At 51.1% G+C, this 22,810-nt stretch overlaps 2 protein-coding genes across 2 annotated transcripts in view; one reads left to right on the plus strand and one right to left on the minus strand.

The window, feature by feature from the left end:
* The window catches only part of LOC121468988 (uncharacterized), a 418,875-nt gene that overhangs the window by 252,797 nt on the left and 143,268 nt on the right, over positions 1 to 22,810 (minus strand). The window lies entirely within an intron of this gene.
* LOC140681485 (olfactory receptor 14J1-like) lies at positions 10,469 to 11,401 on the plus strand. The gene has a single exon (XM_072921332.1). The coding sequence runs from the start codon at positions 10,469 to 10,471 to the stop codon at positions 11,399 to 11,401; it is 933 nt and encodes a 310-aa protein (XP_072777433.1).

The raw sequence follows: 22,810 nt of genomic DNA on the forward strand, positions 1-22,810 counted from the left end.
TTAAGATCTAGGCAATGATACAGAAACACTGGCTTAAACTCACAGAGTCAGGATATAACCTGACACCCCGTTGGTCAGGATGGTGGTAGCAGTCTGATGAAATGGTGGCTGCAGTCCGGCTGGAGTGATGAACGTGATTCTGTCAAAGCAGTGATCCTGTAGAAGGGTCTGGTCTTCCTCTGAAGGTCCAGTGGTGGTTATGGAGCTCTTGTCCTCTGGGAATGCAGTAGGCAAGGTGGTCGTGGTGTTGCATGGGTGAGATTATATCCAGGTAGGAATGCTTGGCTCCTCCCCCTGGGCGGAGCATCCCACAATGGGATGATGTAATTTTATCAGCCCTGCAGTGACACTCAAAGGCCCATTAACAGAAGATGGCCCCTGGAGGGCGTTATCAGGGCTGAGCCATGGAAGAGATAAAGAACACTGCCCCACCTGTTGATAACAGTTTATGGAGATGGTGACTGAAAACACTTTTGGTTACATCTGACACTGTAACCTGAAACAGTGAGGCAATCCCTGCTTGGGGTGGGGGGTGAACACCACCCCCCTTACCCAAACTGGCTCAGGTGTAAAACCCCCACCCTGGGAAGGACACACACACAGGGGACAATGTCACACTTGCCCCACCCCAGGGGAGATCTCTGTTCTGTCACTCCCTTGCTCTCCCCACTTTTCTCTTTCTTTCCATCTCTCTCTCTACCTCACATTTACTGTTCAGGAAAATCCACTTTGGATTTGGTCTCCTTAGCACCTTCTTTGGGGCAGAGGCATCTCTAAAATTTTTATTAACCAGATTGCGACATTATTTTGGCACAGTGAGTTCAGGGCACTGCTGTCTGACCCCAAGTGCCTTTGACAACAACATGGGTCCCTCCTCTGCGAAGGTTCTGCCTCTTTCTGGAGGAACTCTTAGAAACTTGGATGCAGCTTCCTCTGAGTGACTTTTGGGTGAACTTATGAGGAAAATGGCTGTTGTGGGTGGCCAGTGTAAAGAAAGTATTTTCTTGTCCTTCCTTGAAAAATTTTTTTAAATAACTGGACAAAAAGGGAACAAATGATACTAGCAAGACTGACAAGGATCATTCACCCCAAGGTGAGGAATTCAAGACCAGTAAATTCCTATAAGAAGCCCAGTTCAAGTAGATAAATTCCCAAGTAACTCCCGAATTCACAGCTCCGGGGACTTTGCCAAATATGAGAATCATTATTTTCTTGGTCCCTGTCACCTTTGTGACAGCTACACAGACCTTTCCCTCCCTTTTAATAATCTGTATTGGGCCAAATTTCCACGTTTCTTTTTTTGGAACCTGCCAGCATCTGAGCTGGAGCTGTGCTGGAACTGATGAAATTTGGAATTGCCACAGAATTGCTTCTGTTGTTGGTTTATTGATGTTTGGGATTTGTTTGCGTTTCCATCACAAGTAACTTGTGGGAAGAGCAAATATTCCTCAAGGCATTTTATGTAGGGTTAAGTTTGATTTCTGCCAAGTTTGTTTTGTCCAGTGCCCAGGGGATGCTCAAGGGGTGTCTGGTTTTGTTTGGCCCTAATTTTCTTCTGATTTGTCTTTATCACTTAAAAACACCTGAAAAACTACTAAAAAGAGTATTGACCAGAGATGTCAAAAGTCCCTCCATCTAAGAGTTATTTGAGGTGGAATTTACGGTTTGGAAACATATTCTGGGGGATTTGTGGGTTCTTGGGGGATATATGGGAGTATTCTCCACATCTTTGCACTCCAAAAGCCAAGGTGGATTGCTCTGTCACCTCAAAATTACTCAATCCCACCTCAAAATGGCTGGTTCCCACCTCAGTCCCATGCCAAAATTACTCAATTCCTCCGCCTCCAGAGTTAGATGGGGTTGGAAGGAGATTGAGAGAAGTAAGATCCAAATTTGAGGTTTTGGGATCAGGATTGTATGGAGCTTGGTGGGTGTGATTTATTTTGATAATAAATAAAACTTCCAGAATTATTGATTTCTGTCCCATTCATTTTCTGTCAGTTCTGGTTTGCTTTTCAGAGTGCCGCCTTCTCAGCTGATTTTGTTTGTGACCTCCTGTCCCAGACTGAAAAGCAAGATGTGTTCTATTTGCCATCTGTTTGGCAGTTGTCTTGTGTTAAGTGGGCAGTTTTTCCTTATCTCTTCCACAATCAGTCCTCCCTCAGGGTAGACATCTGCTGATAATGGGCTATTGAATATCACTGCATGACTGATAAGAACTGTAACATCCCATTGTGAGATGCTCCGCCCAGAGGAAGGAGCCAAGCATTCCTACCTGCATCTAGTCTTGAGATTCTGGCCCACCAACAAAGCTTTTTCTGGGCTGGATTTCTCAGAGGAACAGCTGCCTCTTCCCCTTCAGAAGAAGACACCCTTTTCTACAGGATCACTTCTCCAACAGAACCACACCTGACACTCCAGTAGGACTGCCGCCACATTTCCAATTGGACTGCGGCCAACACCCTGTCCAACAGCGTGTCAGGTTGTATTCTGGCTCGCTCAGTGTTGTTTTCGTTTACTGCATTGTTCATGTTTTCATTTTCTTCTCTAATAAAAAGCTGTTATTCCTGCTCCCATATTTTTACCTGAGAGCTCCCCTTAATTTCAAATTTATAACAATTCAGAAAGAAAGAGTCTACATTTTTCTATTTCAGGAGAGGCTCCTGCCTCCCTTAGCAGACACCTGTCATTCCAAACCAAAACACCTCCTTTCTCTCCTGTCTTCCTTTGCCTGCTCTGTTTCTCTCTCAGTGTCTCCATTGACCCAGGGCAGCTCCCACCAAAGACCCTGCCCTGATTTAATTCCCAATCCATGAGCTACGACAACCATGGGTGAAGTTATGAAGGCTGGCAGTGAAATGTCACTGTGAGATCTTGCTCCACTTGTCTATTGGCTCTTCCATAAGAGCTTTGCCTTCAAGGGCAGGAACATCTTTTCCTGGCTGGGAACTGGAATTCCAGCCCCTGGCAGTGTGTGCCATGGATCCCAGAGGGGCATTCCCGAGGCTCCCGGGGTGCTGCTCCTGCCGTGCCTCCCAAGGAGCTGTGCAGGGCAGGGGACAAGGTGCAGCAGCTGTGTTGGTGCTGCAGTGCCACAACAGCCCCTGGTTCCAGGAGTTTCCACACTGCCAACAGCCGTTCCTGGGTTCCATGATGCCCTGCTGTGTCCCCATGGATATTTGGTGTCATGAAGTTCTTCAGTGTCACAATGGCCACCTCGCTCCATGAGCTTCCGCAGTGTCCAAATGGCCTCCTTGGATGGGCAGTGTCACCATGGACCATTGGCTCCATGCAGCCCCGCTGGGTCACCATGGACTCCTTGGTTCCATGAGGTTCTGGGGGTGTCTCCATGGTCTCCTTGGATCCACAGTGTCACAATGGACCACTGGATCCACGTGGCCCTGCTGTGTCACCGTGGCCCCTTGGTTACGTGGGACCCCAGAGTCACAATTGACTCTTTGCTTCCTCATCCTATGGGAGAGAACTGTCCTTCTCCTCCAGGGGCCTATGGCCAAAACTGGGATTCCTTCCCCAAATTTCCTTATATGCAAAGATTTTTCCCTGATTAAATCTGTGAATAGAAACAGGTCTGGCTGCCTTGGCCACCCAGGGGCCACCTCTCATCTGCCTTTCAGACACTGGGACCGTGTGCTTTTCTTGCTTAAAAAGCATCCATCTGACCAGGCACCCATGGCCAAAATTTGGGATCTCCCTCCCAAATTCCTTATATACAAAGATAGCTCCCAGAAAAATGATGCCAGGAATCACAAGTCTGGCTGGCCTTGGCTTCCTGAGGTCTGGCACTCATGTTCCTCTGAAACACTGGGGCTCTGTGCTTTCCTTCCTAATGAAAAGAACTCTTCTTCCTGTCCAGGCACCCATGGCTAAACCTGGGATTCCACCTCCAAAACTCAGTACATCGAAGGATTGCTCTCAAGTGAAAGCTGCCAGGACAGACAGGTCTGGCTGCCTTTGGCCCCTTGGGGGCTTCTTCTCATCAGCTTTTGAAATACTGGGGCTCAGTGCTTTCCTTCTAATGGAAAAGAACCTTCTTTCTTCTCAAGGTGTCTGTGGTCAAAACTGACATTCTTCATCCCAAATTCCATATATCCAAGGATTACTCCATGACAAGAGTTTCCAGGAGAAACAGGCCTGGCTGGCTTGGCCTCACAGGAGCCACTTCCTCCTCTCCTCTCCTCTCCTCTCCTCTCCTCTCCTCTCCTCTCCTCTCCTCTCCTCTCCTCTCCTCTCCTCTCCTCTCCTCTCCTCTCCTCTCCTCTCCTCTCCTCTCCTCTCCTCTCCTCTCCTCTCCTCTCCTCTCCTCTCCTCTCCTCTCCTCTCCTCTCCTCTCCTCTCCTCTCCTCTCCTCTCCTCTCCTCTCCTCTCCTCTCCTCTCCTCTCCTCTCCTCTCCTCTCCTCTCCTCTCCTCTCCTCTCCTCTCCTCTCCTCTCCTCTCCTCTCCTCTCCTCTCCTCTCCTCTCCTCTCCTCTCCTCTCCTCTCCTCTCCTCTCCTCTCCTCTCCTCTCCTCTCCTCTCCTCTCCTCTCCTCTCCTCTCCTCTCCTCTCCTCTCCTCTCCTCTCCTCTCCTCTCCTCTCCTCTCCTCTCCTCTCCTCTCCTCTCCTCTCCTCTCCTCTCCTCTCCTCTCCTCTCCTCTCCTCTCCTCTCCTCTCCTCTCCTCTCCTCTCCTCTCCTCTCCTCTCCTCTCCTCTCCTCTCCTCTCCTCTCCTCTCCTCTCCTCTCCTCTCCTCTCCTCTCCTCTCCTCTCCTCTCCTCTCCTCTCCTCTCCTCTCCTCTCCTCTCCTCTCCTCTCCTCTCCTCTCCTCTCCTCTCCTCTCCTCTCCTCTCCTCTCCTCTCCTCTCCTCTCCTCTCCTCTCCTCTCCTCTCCTCTCCTCTCCTCTCCTCTCCTCTCCTCTCCTCTCCTCTCCTCTCCTCTCCTCTCCTCTCCTCCTCTCCCTTAGAAACACTTGCCCTCTGTGCTTTCCTTCTTAGACAAAAAACCATCCTTATGTACGGAGAAATGGCAGAAACTGGGATTCCACCTCCCAGATTCCCTATATCCAAGGGTTGTTTTCAGACAAAAGCTACCAGGACAGAGAGGTGTGGCTGCCTTAGGCCTCTGGTGGCCGCCATTTATCTGCCCCTCAAACACCGGTGTTCCGTGCTTTTCTTCCTAAGGAAAAGGACCGTCCTTCTCCCCCAGATATCCATGTCTGAAAGTGGGATTCCACCTCTAAAATTCCCTATATCCAATGGTTGCTCCCAGACAAAATCTGCCAGTACCATCAAGCCTGGCTGGCCTTGGCCTCTGGTGGCTGCCCCTGCCACACTGGGGCTCGGTTCTTCCCTTCCCATGGAGATCACTGTGACACTGTGGGCACCTCATGGAACCAAGGGGATCATTGTGGCACCACTGGAGCCCATGGAACCAAGGGGCCATGGTGACACCGCGGGGCTTCATGGACCCAGAGACCATTATGACTCTGTGGGGCCTGATGGAACCATGGAGACCATTCCGACCCTTCAGGGCCTGGTGTCACCAAGGGGGCATTGTGACACCTCAGGGCCTCCTGGAAGTAAGGGACCATTGGGACACTGTGGGGCCCCATGGAAGCGAGGGAACACAGAACAGGTCTGGCTGACTTGGCCTCCCAGGGGCCACTTGGCAGGTCTGGCGGATATTAGAATGCCAAGGGCTGCCTCTCATCAGCTCCTCGAGCACAGGGGATCTGTCCTTTCCTTTCTATGGAAAATAACTTTTTCTCTTCACATGCTCATTGCCAAAACTGCTATTCTCCCTGAAAAATTCCTATATGCAAGGGTATCTCTCAGAACAAAATCTGGCTGCTCTGGTTGGCCTCTGGGGGTCACCTCTCATCCCTCCAGGAAACATTGACGCTCTCTTCCTTCATTCCTGTGGAAAAGAACTGGCTTTCATGTCCAGGGACCATGGCCAAAATTAGAAGCTGGCCTCCCAATTTCCATATATCCAACGATTGCTCCCAGACAAAAGTAGCCAGGGCAGACAGGTCAGGCTGGTCCTGTCCTCTGGTGGTTTTCTTAGACTATGAGCAGAATGTTTTCATTTGAAAACACCTTGGAGAGGGCCCAGAGATCTCCCAAGGCGGGATTTTGAGGCCTCGGGCACATGACCACTACATATGGACAAAGGAGCTCTGTGCTCTGTGCTGCTGTGGTGGTTTTGCATCACAGAAGTGATGTCCTGAGAGAAGCTGCTAGCAGTTTCCTCTGTGTCTGACAAAAAACCAATCAGTAATTAGCTTTGAGAGCTGACAATCTGTTAAACCACTAAGCAAACTGCAGACGCCTCTGTGCAGACCCAAGTTAAAGACGGGAAAGCCTGGCTGGGTCTCTCTCCCTTCTGGCCCCAAAGAGGTGCCAAGGCCGGCCCAGCCCCGTCTCAGCCTTCTGGCCTGGCTGCTGAGATCCTGGCCCTGCCCCAGCGCGGCCCAGCCTGACACAGCCCCAGCGCAGCCGCTGCAGAAACCTCCATGGGAAAACAGCTCCGGCCGCAAGGACTGAGCCCGGCCGGGCTCACGGAACCATCTGCAGCCCCGGGCAGATATTGACTCTGCCAGTGCTGCCATCCTCCCTGCAGTGAGAGAAAAGGACACAGGGCAGGCACACAGAGCAGCAACATGAAGACACCGAGGTCTGTGAAGAGGAAGTTGAGTCCCAGATGGGAGGGATGGGGAGATGCCTTGATCTTGGGGCTGAAATCCGCTGGTAAAGCTGTGGAGAAGGATGTCATTGATACATCAGACTCTCTTTTTCCCTATAACGCATTGAAAAATATGCGGAGATTATTTGTTTCAGTAAAGGCCTCCACACTAAAGTAAGTAAACTCTGAAGTAGTCGTGATCCCATGAGAAGTTTGAAAAGAAAGAATGATGAGACCCTGTGCCCTTAGTGAGAGAACACATCTGTTCCCAGAGATGAAGATGATTTCCGAAACAGGTGAAGAGAACCCTTGCTTTTAAACAGCCCATCTTTAAACTAATACCCCATAAGTTAACATGGGCTATAAACACAGCTGTGGGAAAAGCTGTGAAAAAATGGGAGACACTGTACAATTACAGATTTTTTCAGGCAGCTGCTATTCGTGGAAGTGAAAAGCCATGACATAAGTGTTTTCTTGTGGATAAGTCACCATAACTCTAATAAGAGGAACTACTCTCCCTAAGTGAACTGAAAGAAAATTATAGGTTTGGTCTTTTTATATTGTCAGGTTGTATGGAGAGGGGAAGTGTTCTGAAAGATGTGTTCTGTTCTATTACTCTTTCTTTTACTTACCATTGATAAACTTTTCTTTAAAAGTTCAAACTTTTCTTTTAAAGTTCTGAGCCTACTTTGCCTTTCCCCTAATCCTATCTCAGAGCAGGAAATGAGTAAGTATATTCTAGTGAGTGCACTGGTAATCAAGCAACACTGAACCCACCACACTCATTAATGCATTGGCCAAGAAATATCAAAATGATGAACCAAAACCACTACTGAAACTTCCTGTTGAACTGCCCCAGACCAGAGGGAAAACAAGGCAGAGCAATGGTTTGTCAGGACTTGCTTGATCCTAATGAGCCCCGTGGTGCATTTGGAGCTGAGCCCTGGAACCTCAGGGCCTGAGAGGAGATTGCACAAACCTTTCCAGGAGTCAAAGTCAAGAGAAAACACCAAAAGTGTCTCTAGGTGTTAATGGGACCCACCGAGGTCCATCCCCAACACAGGCTCCTCATGAACTGCATGAAGGGGAGAATTGGAGGCCAGGATGGCACAAAAACCTCTCAGAGACTCAAAATGGCACAAAAACCTCTCAGTGTGGAAAGGACAATCCAAAGTATGTGAAAAAAGTTGAGTATCTCAGAGTATTAATGAGCTCCACTGAGTGTCAGCACAAAGCTCTCAAGGGACTCATTAAAGCAGATAATTGGGGCCATGATTGCACAAACCTCTCACAGAGTCTGGATCAAAAGGGAAACACCAAGTACCTTACAAGAACTGAAGTACCTTGAAGCATTAATGAGCCCCACTGAGTGTTGTTACTGACAAAGCCTCTCCAGGGACTAATTACAGCAGATAATTGGAGACCAGGATTGCACAAACCTCTCAGAGACTCCAAGGCAAAAGCCAAAGCCAAAGTCCTTTGAAAAACCTGCAGTCCCTGGGAGCATGAAGGAGCCCCCAGGGCCATTCCTGACCAAGGCTCCCCAGGGACTCCTTCCAGCAGATCCTTGAGGCCACTGGGATGTGGGCTAGGGGGGGATGCTGAGGGCAGGACCAGGGGCTGACAGTGCCCAGCCTGGCTGGGGCTGTGCCAGGAGGCCCCAGGGCCTCAGGACAAGGTGTCTCCTCACAGTCCTTGGTGGCACAGACCCTGCTGTGCCCCAGGGCACCAAGACTTGGCTTCTCTTTGTCCCCACCTGTCATCAGTGCCTCCAGTTCTCTGCTCTGCCTGGGGCCTGGGGACACTTTCTCAGTCGTGTCCCTCAGTGGGACCCATTAAAAGTCCAAGAAACTTTGGAGTTGGATTCTGACCTGGAGTTCTGGAGAGGTTTCTGCAGCTCCCTCCCAGGGCCTGATGTTCAGGGCCTGAGCACAAAGCCCCAGAGGGTCATTAAAGTCCTTGTGCTGTGTCTGTGCTGCTGAGCTGGGCCGGGCTCCTGGCACAGAGGGTGATCCTGGTAACCAAGAAGAGCTTCAAAAGCACATTTCTCTTGCTGAGCAGCTCTTCTCCCAGCCCAGCAGGGCTGGAGCACTGCCTGCAGCCAGCCCGGGCACAGCACAGAGGCACAGAGAGCTTCAATCAGTCAGGGCTGGGAAGGGGCTGAGAAGTGCCTGGGGCAGAATCACTGCCAGCCCTTGGCACAGGAACCTCTGGCTGCAGGACAATGCAGCTGCAGCTCCTGGAGTGATCTCCTAAAGCTGGAACATCCCAATGCCCACAGACCCTGTGAGTACAACTCTGAGCATTTCTGGTGCAGGGGAGGTGAAATTTTGATGAAGCTCTGAAATACTGAAGGGTTCTCACCAGTCATAAAATATTTCCAAGACAAGGATTTGATAAAAATGAGATTTCCACAGATTTTGTATTCAGTTTCCTTCTACTGGAGAATGACAGGGAGGGAGGTATAAATATTAAATGTTGATTATGAATTTTGACAAGTGCCTGAGACATCTGAACTGTTAGTTTTAGTGCTCACAGGAGGTTCCTAATGTTCTTTCAGCCACTCTGCCCATGGACAGCAGCAGCATCACCTTTGCTGGAGCCATCAGGCTCAGTCTGAGCTGTCCTTGCTCCAAGCTGCAAACAGAACCTGCCCCAGCCAGTGCCCTGCAAACAGGCAGGGTTCTGTCAGGCCAAGGAGAGTGCACAGAGATTTGGGGTCTGGGAGTGCTGGTACAGAGAGATCAGGCACAGGGAAACACCTGCAGGAGGAAAATCTCCAGGAAGCAGAGAGAAGATCAGGGAAGGAGAGAAAACAAAACCCAGAAATGCTGTGGCAGGGAGAGTTTAGAGATGTCCAGAGGATCCCCTCCAGTGCAGCCCCTCCCTCTGCACAAGCCCCCTCCCTCCTGTCCCCCAGCCAAGCCTCTGCCCTCAGGGCCGGGGCTCCAAGGCGTGCAGCCCCTCCTGTGCAGGCAGAGCTGCAGCAGAGCAGTGGGGCAGCTCTGCAGCCCCGGGCCCAGTTCCCTCTGCAGAGCACAGGGCTGGGAGCAGCTGCCCGGCACTGGGGGCTCTGGCAGGGGGCACAGCTGGCTCAGGGTGACACAGCTGTCCCCAGTGCCCGGCTCTGGGCAATGCTGGCAGTGCAGCCAGGGAAGGAGCTGCATCTCCCTTCATCCAGTGCCATCAGAAGGACACTTGGAATTCTCCCTGAGATTTCAGTCCAAGCTGGGAGCTTCAATGCAGGGTGCAAACCTGTCCTAGAGCATCTCTGAGTTATAAGATTGATGGGGAAATGCAGATGTGTTCTGACACTGAAAATGCTGCTGGGTTGGTGAAATGAGCAAGGTGAGTCCTTGGCTCCAAATGTGGAGCTGGGCAGTGGTGGATCCATCTGCTCACAGCAGTACCTGGTGAGCTTAACAGAGAACTTGGGAGTGTGAACATCCTCCTCTTGAGATAAGTGAAAGCCCAGAGAAACTCCAAACAGAATGAGGTAACAGACCTTCTTCCCCCAATCTCTGCTCATAATTTTGCATCAGACAACCCACTCTGTTCTACCACAGGGCAGCAGAAATGCTGAGCATTTCTGATATCCAGGAACACCATCAGAGATAAGGGAGAGATTATAAAGAAGACCCCAAACATCCAAAACTCTAAAGACAATGTCCACGTGTGTCACAGAGGAGAGTTTATGGGAAATGTCTTTGATTTTCGTTACAGGTATCTTCTCTATCTCTTCACTGTCCTTTCTCCATGACCAGGTGCCCATGTGCAGCCACAGCAAATGTCCAACAGCAGCTCCATCAGCCACTTCCTCCTGCTGGCACTGGCAGACACGCGGCAGCTGCAGCTCCTGCACTTCTGCCTCTTCCTGGGCATCTCCCTGGCTGCCCTCCTGGGCAACGGCCTCATCATCAGCGCCGTAGCCTGCGGCCACCACCTGCACACGCCCATGTTCTTCTTCCTGCTCAACCTGGCCCTCAGCGACCTGGGCTCCATCTGCACCACTGTCCCCAAAGCCATGCACAATTCCCTCTGGGACACCAGGGACATCTCCTACACAGGATGTGCTGCACAGCTCTTTTTCTTCATGTTTTTCATCTCAGCAGAGTATTCCCTCCTGACCATCATGTGCTACGACTGCTACGTGTCCATCTGCAAACCCCTGCACTACGGGACCCTCCTGGGCAGCAGAGCTTGTGCCCACATGGCAGCAGCTGCCTGGGCCAGTGCCTTTCTCAATGCTCTGCTGCACACAGCCAATACATTTTCTCTGCCCCTGTGCCATGGCAATGCCCTGGGCCAGTTCTTCTGTGAAATCCCCCAGATCCTCAAGATCTCCTGCTCCAAATCCTATCTCAGGGAACTCGGGCTCATTGCTGTTAGTGCCTGTTTGGTATTCGGATGTTTTGTGTTCATTGTTTTCTCCTATGTGCAGATCTTCAGGGCTGTGCTGAGGATCCCCTCTGAGCAGGGATGGCACAAAGCCTTTTCCACCTGCCTCCCTCACCTGGCCGTGCTCTCCTTGTACCTCAGCACTATTATGTTTGCTCATCTGAAGCCCCCCTCCATCTCCTCTCCATCCCTGGATCTGGTCCTGTCAGTTCTGTACTCGGTGGTGCCTCCAGCCCTGAACCCCCTCATCTACAGCCTGAGGAACCAGGAGCTCAAGGCTGCAGTGTGGAGACTGATGACTGGATGCTTTCAGGAACATTAACCTGCTGAACAATTTATCTAAATCACATGTAATAAAAGTCATCTTTGATACTTCTGTTTGGTTTCATGCAAAGGTTCTTTTTCAATCTTTTAGTTTTTTTCATATGGTTCACAAAGAAATGTCATTCTTTTTGCCATTTCTTGTTTTGTTTCTCTCCACCTTCCCTGTGCCCACAGACTCTGTCAATGAGGGGCTGCACTCTCAGTGGCTTTAAAGGAACTAAAAGATATCCCAGCCAAGTTTTCTGCAGAGATGCCCTTTTGCTGCCTTCTCTGGAGCTGCAGCAGCAATGTCTGTGTGCAGAGCTGGGGGCAGATCAGTGCTGGCACAGCAGCTCTGGTCCTGCTGGTCACACAATTCCTGATCCAGGCCAGGAGCCATTGGCCTTCTTGGCCACCTGGGCACACGGCTGGCTCATGTCCAGCCTGCTGTCCATCGGTCCCTGCAGGTCCCTTTCTGCCTGGCTGCTGTCCAGCCCCTCTGTCCCCAGCCTGTAGCGCTGCAGGGGTTGTTGTGGCCAAAGTGCAGGACCCGGCACTTGGACTTGTTATACCTCACCTTGTTGGGTTTGGGCCCTGGATCCAGCCTGTCCAGGTCCCTGTGCAGAGCCCTCCCACCCTCCAGCAGATCAACACCCACATCCAGCTTGGTGTTATCTGCAAAGATGTCCTTGGTTCCATGGCTCCCCTCAGTGTCACAAATTCCCTTTGGTTACACCAGGCCCTTCACTGTCACACTGGTCTCCTTGGTTCCATGGGGCGCCAAAATGTGACAATGGACTCCTTGGTTCCATGGGGCTTCACAGTGTCACAATGTTCTCGTTGGTGCCGCAGTTTCTCAGTGGCCCCTTGGTTCCATGGGGCCCCAGGGTGTCACAAAGGCCCCATGGTCAATGGGGTCCCACACTGTCCCAATGCTCTCTGTGCTTCCACAAGTCCCCTCAGTGTCACAATGGACTCCTTGTTTCCATGAGGCCACACAGTGTCACAACGGCGTTCCAGATTCCTGGAGGCCCCAGAGTGTCACAGTGGCCCCTTGGTTACACAAGGTCCTGCAGTGTCACAATGTCCCCTTGGTTCCATGAGGCCCCGCAGTGTCAGAAGGGCCCCTTGGTTCCCCTGGGCCCTGGACTCTCCCAATGCTCTCCTTGGTTTCGCAGTGTCACAGTGGTGAAACCCCTCGGTTACACGAGGCCCCACAGTGTCACCATGGCCTCTGTGGTTCCACCAGGACCCAGTGTCACGGGGACTCCCTGGTTCCATTGGGCCCCAGAGCACCACAATGGAGCCCTGGTTCTATGGGGCTGCACAGTGTCACCATGGTCCTCTTAGTTCCACGAGGCCCTGCAGGGTCACAATGGCCCCAGAGTGTCCCAATCATCACAGAATGACAGAATCAAATAGGCTGGAAAAGACCTTTGGGATCATCAAGTCCAACCAGTGCCCTAATACCGCCTTGTCACCCAGACCATGCCACTAAATGCCACTGGACAGGGACAGTGACTCTGCCACCTCCCCCCTGGCCTGCCCATTCCAATGCCCACTCACCCTTTCTGTGAAGAACTTCTTCCTCTTGTCCAGCCTAAACCTCCCCTGGTGCAGCTGAAGGCTGTGTCTTCTTGTCCTGCCCTCCAGCAGATCCACACTCACACCCAGCTTGGTGTCACCTGCAAATTTGGGGATGGTGGGCTCGATCCCTCCCCCAGATCATCGCTGAAGATGTTAAACAGGACTGGGCCCAACACAGATCCCTGGGGACAGCACCAGGGACTGGACACCAGCTGGGTGCAGCACCATCCCCACCCCTCTCTGGGCCCAGCCTCCAGCCAGCTCTTCCATCTCCCAGCCAGGAGGGAACCTGCCCAAGCCGTGGGCTGCAGCTTTTCCAGGGAATGCTGTCACAGACAGTGTCCAAGGCTTTGCTGAAGTCCAGATGGACACATCCACAGCCTTTCCCACATCCACAGGTGGGTCACCTGGTTACAAAAGGAGATCAGGTTGCTCAGGCAGGACCTGCCCCTCTTAAATCCACGCTGGCTGGCTCTGACCTCTCGGCCATCCTGTGGGTGCCCTGTGGTGGCACTCAAGGTGATCTGTTCCATAACCTTGCTGGGCACCGAGGTCAGGCTGACAGGCCTGGAGTTCCCCAGATCCTCCTTCCAGCCCTTCCTGGGAATGGGCTCACACTGGCACCTCCAGTGCTCTGGGACCTCCCTGGTGAGCCAGGACTGATGGTAAATGATGGGGAGCAGCTTGGGGAGCTTATCCACCAGCTCCCTCATCCCCCTAAGATGGATCCCATCCCATCTCATCCACCTGTGAGCGTCTGAGTGGCTCAGCAGGTCACCAGCTGCTTCCTCCTGGATTACAGGGGGTTGTTCTGCTCCCTGAGCCCATCTGGCAGCTCAGCAGAACTCTTGTCCTGAGGACAACCTCTCCATATATTGAAAATTGAGACAAACAAGGTGTTAAGTAGCTCAACCATTTCTTTATCTTTAGTTACTATATTTTCCAGTGCATCCAATAAAGAGTAGAGGTTCTCCGTATACCACATTTTGCTATGAATTTATTCACAGACACATTTTTTATTCTTTTTCACAGAAGTGGCCAGAATAATCTCTTCTTGAGAATTCACCTCTTTCCTTTTTTTTCTGCATGACCTAACAACATCCTTAAACAATTCCTAAGTTGCCTGACCTTCTGTCCAAAATTAATGCACCTTCTTCCTTCCCCCGAGTTCCCACAAAAGCTCCATGGGCAGCCAGGACAGTCATTTTCCTCACCAGCTCATCTTTTGCCACACTGGGACAGGCTGCTCCTTCCCCCTTAAGATCACTGTCTTGAACTGTGTCCATCCTTCCTGGACCCCTTTGTTTTTAAAGGCTGTTTCCCTTTAAAAAATCAGTGCCTGATTTGGTACTCCCCAAATCTGCATCCTAAATAGGCCACAGGCTGTCCTTCCTAATTCCAGTGTTCAAGTTTTGTTGCTGCCCCTCCTTCTTTCACATATCATTGAAAACTTGATTATTTCATGGTCCCTGTGCCCCAGGCAGCCTCCGACCCCCACATCTGCCACCAGCCCTTCTCTGTTTGTGAACAGCAGGAGACAGAGCTTTCCTTGGGAGTGGAGTGTTACCAAAAATTCGGTAAAACAGAAAACTCCTTAACACCAGTGCAGCATTAAGAAGCAGCATTCTTTATTCAGCCGGATGCACAGGGGACAGCTCCTCCCAAAACCGAGCATGCTGAGTGCAGGAAAGTTTCTGTCCATATTCTGTATTTTGCACATGTATTCATTGATTGTCCTGGACTAAACATACATCTGATAATCATTTCTCCGAAGTCATTAACATATTTTCCCTCCCCTTTACCCATGTGTTCTTCTGTCCTGAGGGTCTCTCTGGTGGTCCCTGGTGGTCGTGGACCCCAATGTTCCCGTGGGCCTGTCTGAGCTGGCAGGACACTGAGGCTGGTGAACTTCCAGTTCCCCTTCTCCCACAATGGGCATTGTGTGGTTTCCATGGGCCTGGGGTTTTGGAGAAAAAGCTCCAGGTGTCAGCTCACCTGGTGGAGATCATTTATCATCTGGTGACATGAGGTCACAGAGTGGGCTATGACATCACAGAGTGGGTTATGGGAGGTCATCGAGCAGCTACGGCATCAAAGACTGTCTCTGCGACATTACAGAGCTGGCTGTGACATCACAGTGTTGGCTGTGACATCAGAAACCAGCTGTGTGACATTAGAGATTGGGCTGTGACCTCACAGAGCAGGCTGTGACATCACAGAGGGGCTGTGTGACATCCCAGGAGGGCTCTGTGAGGTCACTGCGTTGGTCACTCCGCCCCAGCTCCCCCTCACAGTTTCTCCCAACAAGTCCAATGCTGTTCATGCCCAGCAGGGTCCCTGTCCCCCGGTATCCCCCTGGTCCCCCTGGAGCCACAGCCTTCACCAAAGGATGTTCCACAGGATCCACCCCAGAGCCTGACATGGGGACAAGGGGCCAGGGCTGTGTGACCAGGACATCAAGGACGTGGATTATCCAGGTCCCTGTGGCCTGGGTTGGGTTCCCCAGGGCAGGAAAGATGTCTGGCAGCTGGAGCAGGGTTAGGGAAGGGCCTCCAAGGTGGGGCTGGAGCCCTTGGGCTGTGAGCAGAGGCTGAGGGAGCTGGGCTTGTCCAGCCCGGAGCAGGGAAGGCTGAGGGGCTCCTCATCCCAGCCTGGCAGTGCCAGCGAGGAGGGGATGGAGAACACAGAGCCAGGCTCTTCACCAGGGGGCCTGGTGGGAGAGAAAAGCCAATGGGTGAAAGGGGAAAGAGGGGAGATCAGCCAGGCCAGGAGGTGATGAAATGAATCAGGCTGGTTTTAGCATTTCCTCAACAACAAAAGCAGCTTGACCTTTCTTCTTCATCCACCACTGACAGCTTTGAAAATCAGGAACTGTTTGAGCTGTTTTGCCCCCACTCCAGAATGGGCATCCTAATAAAGGAACTTAATTGTGCTTATATCTATCACAGAACCACATTTGTCTGAAATTCATTCTAGCATGGAAATCACTTGTGGATGCTGGACTCATCAGACGCTGCTGGGATGTTGCACATAGCTCAGGGAAGAGCATGGTTATTATTAAATTGTGTCCTGTTCAACCATGGTCTGTTGGCCATGAAGAGAAACTTTCTGTGCCTCTGAGTCTCACCAGTTCCTGACCCCCAAAGGACACAAACCTGATGAGTTGTGGTTCCCACTCCAGTGGTGGCACTTGGAGCTCCCTCCATTCGCAGAGCAGAACTCCCTTGTCCCAGAAAGTCCCTGGCAATGCAGGGATGAAGGAAACAGGACAGGCTGTGGGGATCAGGGCCAGGGCACAGCCAGGGATTTGGGGGGGCTGTGAGCCCAGGGCAGGACCCGGCCTTTGGCCTTGGTGAACCTCATCCCATTGTCCTGGGCCCATGGCTCCAGCCTGTCCAGATCCCTCTGCAGAGCTTCCTGCGCTCCAGCACAGCCACACTCCCACCCAGCCTGGGCTCACCTGGAACTGACTGAGGGTGCCCTCGATGGCCTCGTCCAGATCAGCAATAAAGAGATTTCACTGACCTGGCCCCAGTGCTGAGCCCTGGGGACACCCCTGGATGTGACTCCATTCCTCAGCTGCTCTGAGTGCCCGGGCTTGGATGAGGGAAATGGTGCGGAGGGGTGGGGACAAAGTGTTATTGATTGTCACCCAGGACGGGTCTTGATTTTCATATCTATTCCAACTGCATGAGGAGGCACTTGGATTCAGTGTCAATTGGAGATTTCACACAGCAATTTATTAGGAGTAAAAAAAACTAAACAGGACCTGATTTCTTCAGGTCCTTTTCTCACTGTCCTTTTAAATATAGTGTAATCAACCACAAGAGATTTGAAAACTTAAATTATTCCCAGGGCTTGGCTTGTTACGGTGTTCTGAATTTTAATGAGCCCTGGGGCACTGAATTCCTGCACTGAAGAGCTGAAGGCTGCACAAGCCTCTGGAGCAGTAAAATTCAGCAGCAGCCTCCAAGTTGCTGAGGATGTCAGCAGCCCCCACTGAGGCCATCCCTGCCCAGAGACCCTGGGGGAATGGGCAGACAAGGAGAGCGTCCCTGGGGCTGGGGCAGCAGAACTCAGAGGCACCAGCGGCTCCAGCTGGGAAATGGAGTGTGGGATGGGGCTGTGAAAGCCCTGCCTGGGCTGTGCCCAGCAGGACACACAAGCCCTGACCCCCATCCCCTAAAAAACTCTCTCAATGGGACATTTAAAAGGAATTACAATTGGTTCTGTCCTCTGAGTTGGATGCACTGAAGAAATACCAACAAGAGATTCTCAGGAGCTCAAAACAATAAAACATCCTTTCTGGCAACATAGAAGATAAGAGAAACTTTGGGAAAAGGTTTAATAGGTCATTAAATTAACAAAAAACATTTCTCAAAGCATTAATCCTCGGATGTAGGGAGTTTTGGAGGTGGAATCCCAGTTTTGGCCATGACAGGATGAATGATTTTTTCCTATAGGAAAGAGAAGTGCAAGTCCAAGTGTTCTGGAAGAAGATGAGAGGTGGGCACCCTTAGACCAAGCCAGCCAGACCTGACTCTCCTGATACCTTTCATCTAAGAGCTATCCTTGGACACAGGGCATTTTGGAGGTGGAATCTCAATTTTGGCTGTGGGTTCCTGGATAGGAAGAATTATTTACATTAGGAAGAAAAGAACAGAGCCCCGGTGTTTCAGAGGCAGATGAGTGCCAGCCCTCAGGAAGCCAAGGCCAGCCAGACTTGTCAGTCCTGGCAGCTTCTGTCTGGGAGCTATCCTTGGATATAGGGAATTCTGGAGGCAGATGCTGCATTGTGGCCATGGGTGCATAGCTGCATGAGTGGTTTTTCACATAAGAAAAAAAGCACATGGTCCCAGTGTTTGAAAGGCAGATGAAAGGTGGCCCCCAGTTCGCAAAGGCATCCAGACCTGTTTCTCCTGGCAGATTTCATCTGGGAACAATCTTTTGCAATATAAGGAAATTTGGAGGAGGAATCCCACTTTTGGCCATAGGCCCCTGGAGGAGAAGGACAGTTCTCTTCCATAGGAAGAAAAGCCCAGAGCCCCAGGGCTTCAGGGGCAGATGAGAAGCAGCCCTCAACATGCCAAGGTCAGATGGACCTGTCAGGTAGTCCTCAGGAGGCCCAGCCAGCCAGACCTGTTCCATGTTCCCTTGGTTCCATGGACCCCACAGTGTCACAATGGTCTCCTTGGTTCCGTCAGGCCCTGGAGTGTCACAATGTTCCCCTTGCTTCTGCAGTGTCACAATGGCCCCGTGCTTCCATGAGCCCTTGCAGTATCACAATGGCTTCGTGGTTCCACAAAGCCCTGATGTGTCACAATGGCCCCTGGGCTCCGTGTGCCCTCGCTGTGTCACAGCGGCTCCTCTGTGACACTGCGGCTGCACAAGGTCACAATGGACCCTTGCTTCCTTGGGGTCACCGAGTTCACAATGTTCTCCTTGATTCCATGAGGCAGCAGAGTGTCACAATGGCCCCTTGGTTCCATGAGGATCTGGAGTGTCACACAGGTTTGTGACATTTGTCCTTGCTGCCCCTCACATCCCCCTGCCCCACAAACAGCCCCGAGCCACCCGTGAGGGACAGGCCCTGCTGTGCCAGGCTGGGCTCAGGGCTTGTCCTTTCTGCTTCCCCCAGCCAGCCCAGGCCTTGCTCAGCATTGCAGTTCCCTGCTCTGAGCCTTGGGCTCCCTGCAATCCTGGCCTCAAGGATCTGCTCTCACCAGTCCCTGGGGAGCCTTTGGCAATCCCTGCCCTCAGTGGGGGCCAGTGCTGCTCCAAGGGACTTGGAGTTTTGCTCCTGACTTCTTGAGCAGCTTCTTCAGCCTTCTCTCAGTGCCTGAGGGTTCTGGACTTCACCCCAAATCCTCCATGGGGATCATTAAAGAAAAGGAAGCCCTTAGGGGCGCTTTGTCTTCATTCAATTATCTGCAAGTCTCCAGGGCTTGTGCACCTGATTTGAGTCAGTTTAGAGTTCTTGTAAGGAGGAAGATTTCCAAGTGCACCTCACGACATTTTTTCTTTAATCAAGTGAGTATTCTCTTATTTTCCAGTTCAGAGAAGAGCTGATAGAAGCATTCCCCAGGTGATCTTGATGCTGAAGGTCTCCTTAGGAGGTCTGGGCATGTACAAGGATGAGCCCCCTGAGGGCTGAGCCTGTTTGGACGAGCTGCTCCTCACCCCCAGCCTCACCATGTCTGACATCACCCACCTGGCACTGACATCCCTGTGCCCTGCAGCAGAACCTTGTCCCTGAGCTCTGCAGCTCCATGTCCCAGCCCATTGCACCGCGTCCCACCTGCTCACCTCAGGGCTCTGCCTGCACACAGGCCCAGGAGAAGTTTTCCTCTTGGGAAGGAGAGAATGGAAAAGCCTGAGCAGGTTTCCTAAACAACAAACCCCACTCAGGAGCCACCTGCTCAGTACAGGCTGCCTGGAATGGTGTCACCTTTCTACAAGGAACAGTGTGACCAGAAATGATCTCTGGAAGCAGAATTCTCTGAGTCTCCCAGTTGAATTCTCTGTCCCACTCCTTTCCCTGGATCTCTGTTTCAGATGGAAGCTGCTGGTGCCATCCTCACCTTTAACCTCCCTCTGGAATGCAAACAGGTGTTCCCAGGTGTGTTAAGCAGGATTTGCTCAATGTTTCCATAAATCTTTTGTGTCCCCTATGGAAGGAAGGGGCCATTTTGGCACTGAGGGGGTGACGTGGAAGCAAGAGTCAATTGTGACCCTGGGGTCCCATGGAACCAAGGGGCCATGGTGACACAGCAGGGCCACGTGGATCCAGTGGTCCATTGTGACACTGTGGATCCAAGGAGACCATGGAGACACCCCCAGAACCTCATGGAACCAAGGAGTCCATGGTGACCCAGCGGGGCTGCATGGAGCCAATGGTCCATGGTGACACTGCCCATCCAAGGAGGCCATTTGGACACTGCAGAAGCTCATGGAGTGAGGTGGCCCTAGTGACACTGAAGAACTTCATGCCACCAAATATCCATGGGGACACAGCAGGGCATCATGGAACCCAGGAACGGCTGTTGGCAGTGCGGAAACTCCTGGAATCAGGGGCTGTTGTGGCACTGCAGCACCAACACAGCTGCTGCACCTTGTCCCTGCCCTGCACAGCTCCTTGGGAGGCACGGCAGGAGCAGCACCCTGGGAGCCTCAGGAATGCCCCTCTGGGATCCATGGCACACACTCCCAGGGGCTGGAATTCCAGTTCCCAGCCAGGAAAAGATGTTCCTGCCCTTGAAGGCAAAGCTCTTATGGAAGAGCCAACAGCCAAGTGGAGCAAGATCCTACAGGGACATTTCACTGCCAGCCTTCATAACTTCACCCATGGTTGTCATAGCTCATGGATTGGGAATTAAATCAGGGCAGGGCCTTTGGTGGGAGCTGCCCTGGGTCAATGGAGACACTGAGAGAGAAACAGAGCAGGCAAAGGAAGGCGGGAGAGAAAGGAGGTGTTTTGGTTTGGAATGACAGGTGTCTGCTAAGGAAGGCAGGAGACTCTCCTGAAATGGAATACTGTAGACTCTTTATTTCTGAATTGTTAAAAATTTGAAATTAAGGGGTCCTCTCTAGTAAAAATATGGGAGCAGGAATGACAGCTTTTTATTAGGAAAGAAAATGAAAATATGAACAATGCAGTGAACCAAAACAACACTGACAGAGTCAGAATACAACCTGACACGCTGTTGGACAGGGTGTTGGCCGCAGTCCAATTGGAAATGTGGCTGCAGTCCTTCTGCAGTGTCAGGTGTGGTTCTGTTGGAGAAGTGATCCTGTAGAAAAGGGTGTCTTCTTCTGAAGAGGAAGAGGCAGCTGTTCCTCTGAGAAATCCAGCCCAGAAAAAGCTGTGTTGGTGGGCCAGAATCTCAAGACTAGATGCAGGTAGGAATGCTTGGCTCCTCCCTCTGGGTGGAGCAGCTCACAATGGGATGTTACAGTTCTTATCAGTCATGCAGTGACATTCAATAGCCCATTATCAGCAGATGTTCTCCCCTGAGGGGGGACTGATTGTGGAAGAGATAAGGAAAAACTGCCCACTTAACACAGGACAACTGCCATACAGATGGCAAATAGAACACATCTTGCTTTTCAGTCTGGGACAGGAGGTCACAAACAAAATCAGCTGAGAAGGCGGCACTCTGAAAAGCAAACCAGAACTGACAGAAAATGAATAGGACATAAATCAATAATTCTGATAGTTTTATTAATTATCAAAATAAATCAGCCCCACACAATCCTAAACCCACAACCTCAAATTTGGATCTTACTTCTCCCAGTCACCTCCCAACCCCATCTCACCCTAGAGGCTGTGGAATTGAGTAATTTTGGCATGGGACTGAGGTGGGAACCAGCCATTTTGAGGTGGGATTGAGCAATTTTGGGGTAAGATTGAGGGGTTTCAAGTGGGATTGAATCATTTTGAAGTGACAGAGCAATCCACCTTGGCATTTGGAGTGCAAAGATATGGAGAATACTACCAGATATCCCCCAAGAACCCACAAATCCTCCAGAATATGTTCCCAAACCATAAATTCCACCTCAAATACCTGTTAAATGGTGGGACTTTTGATATCCCTGGTCAATACTCTTTTTAGTCATTTTTCAGGTGTTTTTAAATGATAAAGATATATCAGAAGAAAATTAGGGCCAAACCAAAACCAGAGGGCCCTTCAGCATCCCCTGGGCACTGGACAAAACAAACTCAGCAGAAATTAAACTTAACCCTCCATAAAATGCCTTGAGGAGGATTTGCTCTTCCCACAAGTTACTTGTGATGGAAACGCAAACAAATCCCAAACATTACTAAGCCAACAACAAGCAATTCTGTGGCAATTCCAAATTTCACCAGTTCCAGCACAGCTCCAACTCAGATGCTGGCAGGTTCCAAAAAAAGAAAAATGGAAATTTGGCCCGATAGAGATTATTAAAAGGAAGGGAAAGCTCTGTGTAGCTGTTACAAAGGTGACAGGGACGAAGAAAATAATGATTCTCATATTTGGAAAAGCCCCCAAGCCTGTGAATTCAGGAGTTACTTCAGAATTTAGCTACTTGAGTTGGGCTTCTTGTAGGACTTTAGTAGCATTGTGTTCCTCACTGTGTGGTGAATGGTCCTTGTCAGTCTCGCTGGTATCATTTGGTCCCTTTCCTCCAGGGATTTTAACAAACATTTCAGGGAAGGACAAGAAAATATTTTCTTTACACTGGCCAGCCACAACAGCCATTTTCCTCATAAGTTCTCCCAAAAGTTGCTCAGAGGAAGCTGCATCCAAGTTTCCAAGAGTTCCTCCAGAAAGAGCCACAAGCTCCTCAGAGGAGGGAACCAGGCTGTTGTCAAAGGCACTTGGGGTCAGACAGCAGTGCCCTGAACTCACAGTGCAAAATAATGTCTCAATCTGGCTAAAAAAATTGTTAGAGAGATGCCTCTGCCCCATTTAAGGTGCTAACGAGACCAAATCCAAGGTGGATTTTATTGAACAGTAAATATGAGGTAGAGAGAGACATGGAAAGAAAGATAAAATTGAGAGAAAGCAAGGGAGTGACAGGGACAGAGATCTCACCTGGGGCGGGGCAAGTGTGACATTGTCCCCTGTGTGCGTGTCCTTCCCAGGGTGGGGGTTTTACACCTGAGCCAGTTTGGGTAAGGGGGGTGGTGTTCACCCCCCACCCCGAGCAGGGATTGCCTCACTGTTCCAGGTTACAGTGTCAGATGTAACCAAAAGTGTTTTCAGTCACCATCTCCATAAACTGTTATCAACAGGTGGGGCAGTGTTCTTTATCTCTTCCATGGCTCAGCCCTGATAATGCCCTCCAGGGGCCATCTTCT

Source organism: Taeniopygia guttata, chromosome 36 (assembly GCF_048771995.1).
Source record: "Taeniopygia guttata chromosome 36, bTaeGut7.mat, whole genome shotgun sequence".
In the NCBI taxonomy this organism is placed as follows: Eukaryota; Metazoa; Chordata; class Aves; order Passeriformes; family Estrildidae; genus Taeniopygia; species Taeniopygia guttata.

Coding starts and splice junctions, on each gene's coding strand:
- LOC140681485 (XM_072921332.1), top strand. CDS start 10,469: ATGTCCAACAGCAGCTCCATCAGCCACTTCCTCCTGCTGGCACTGGCA.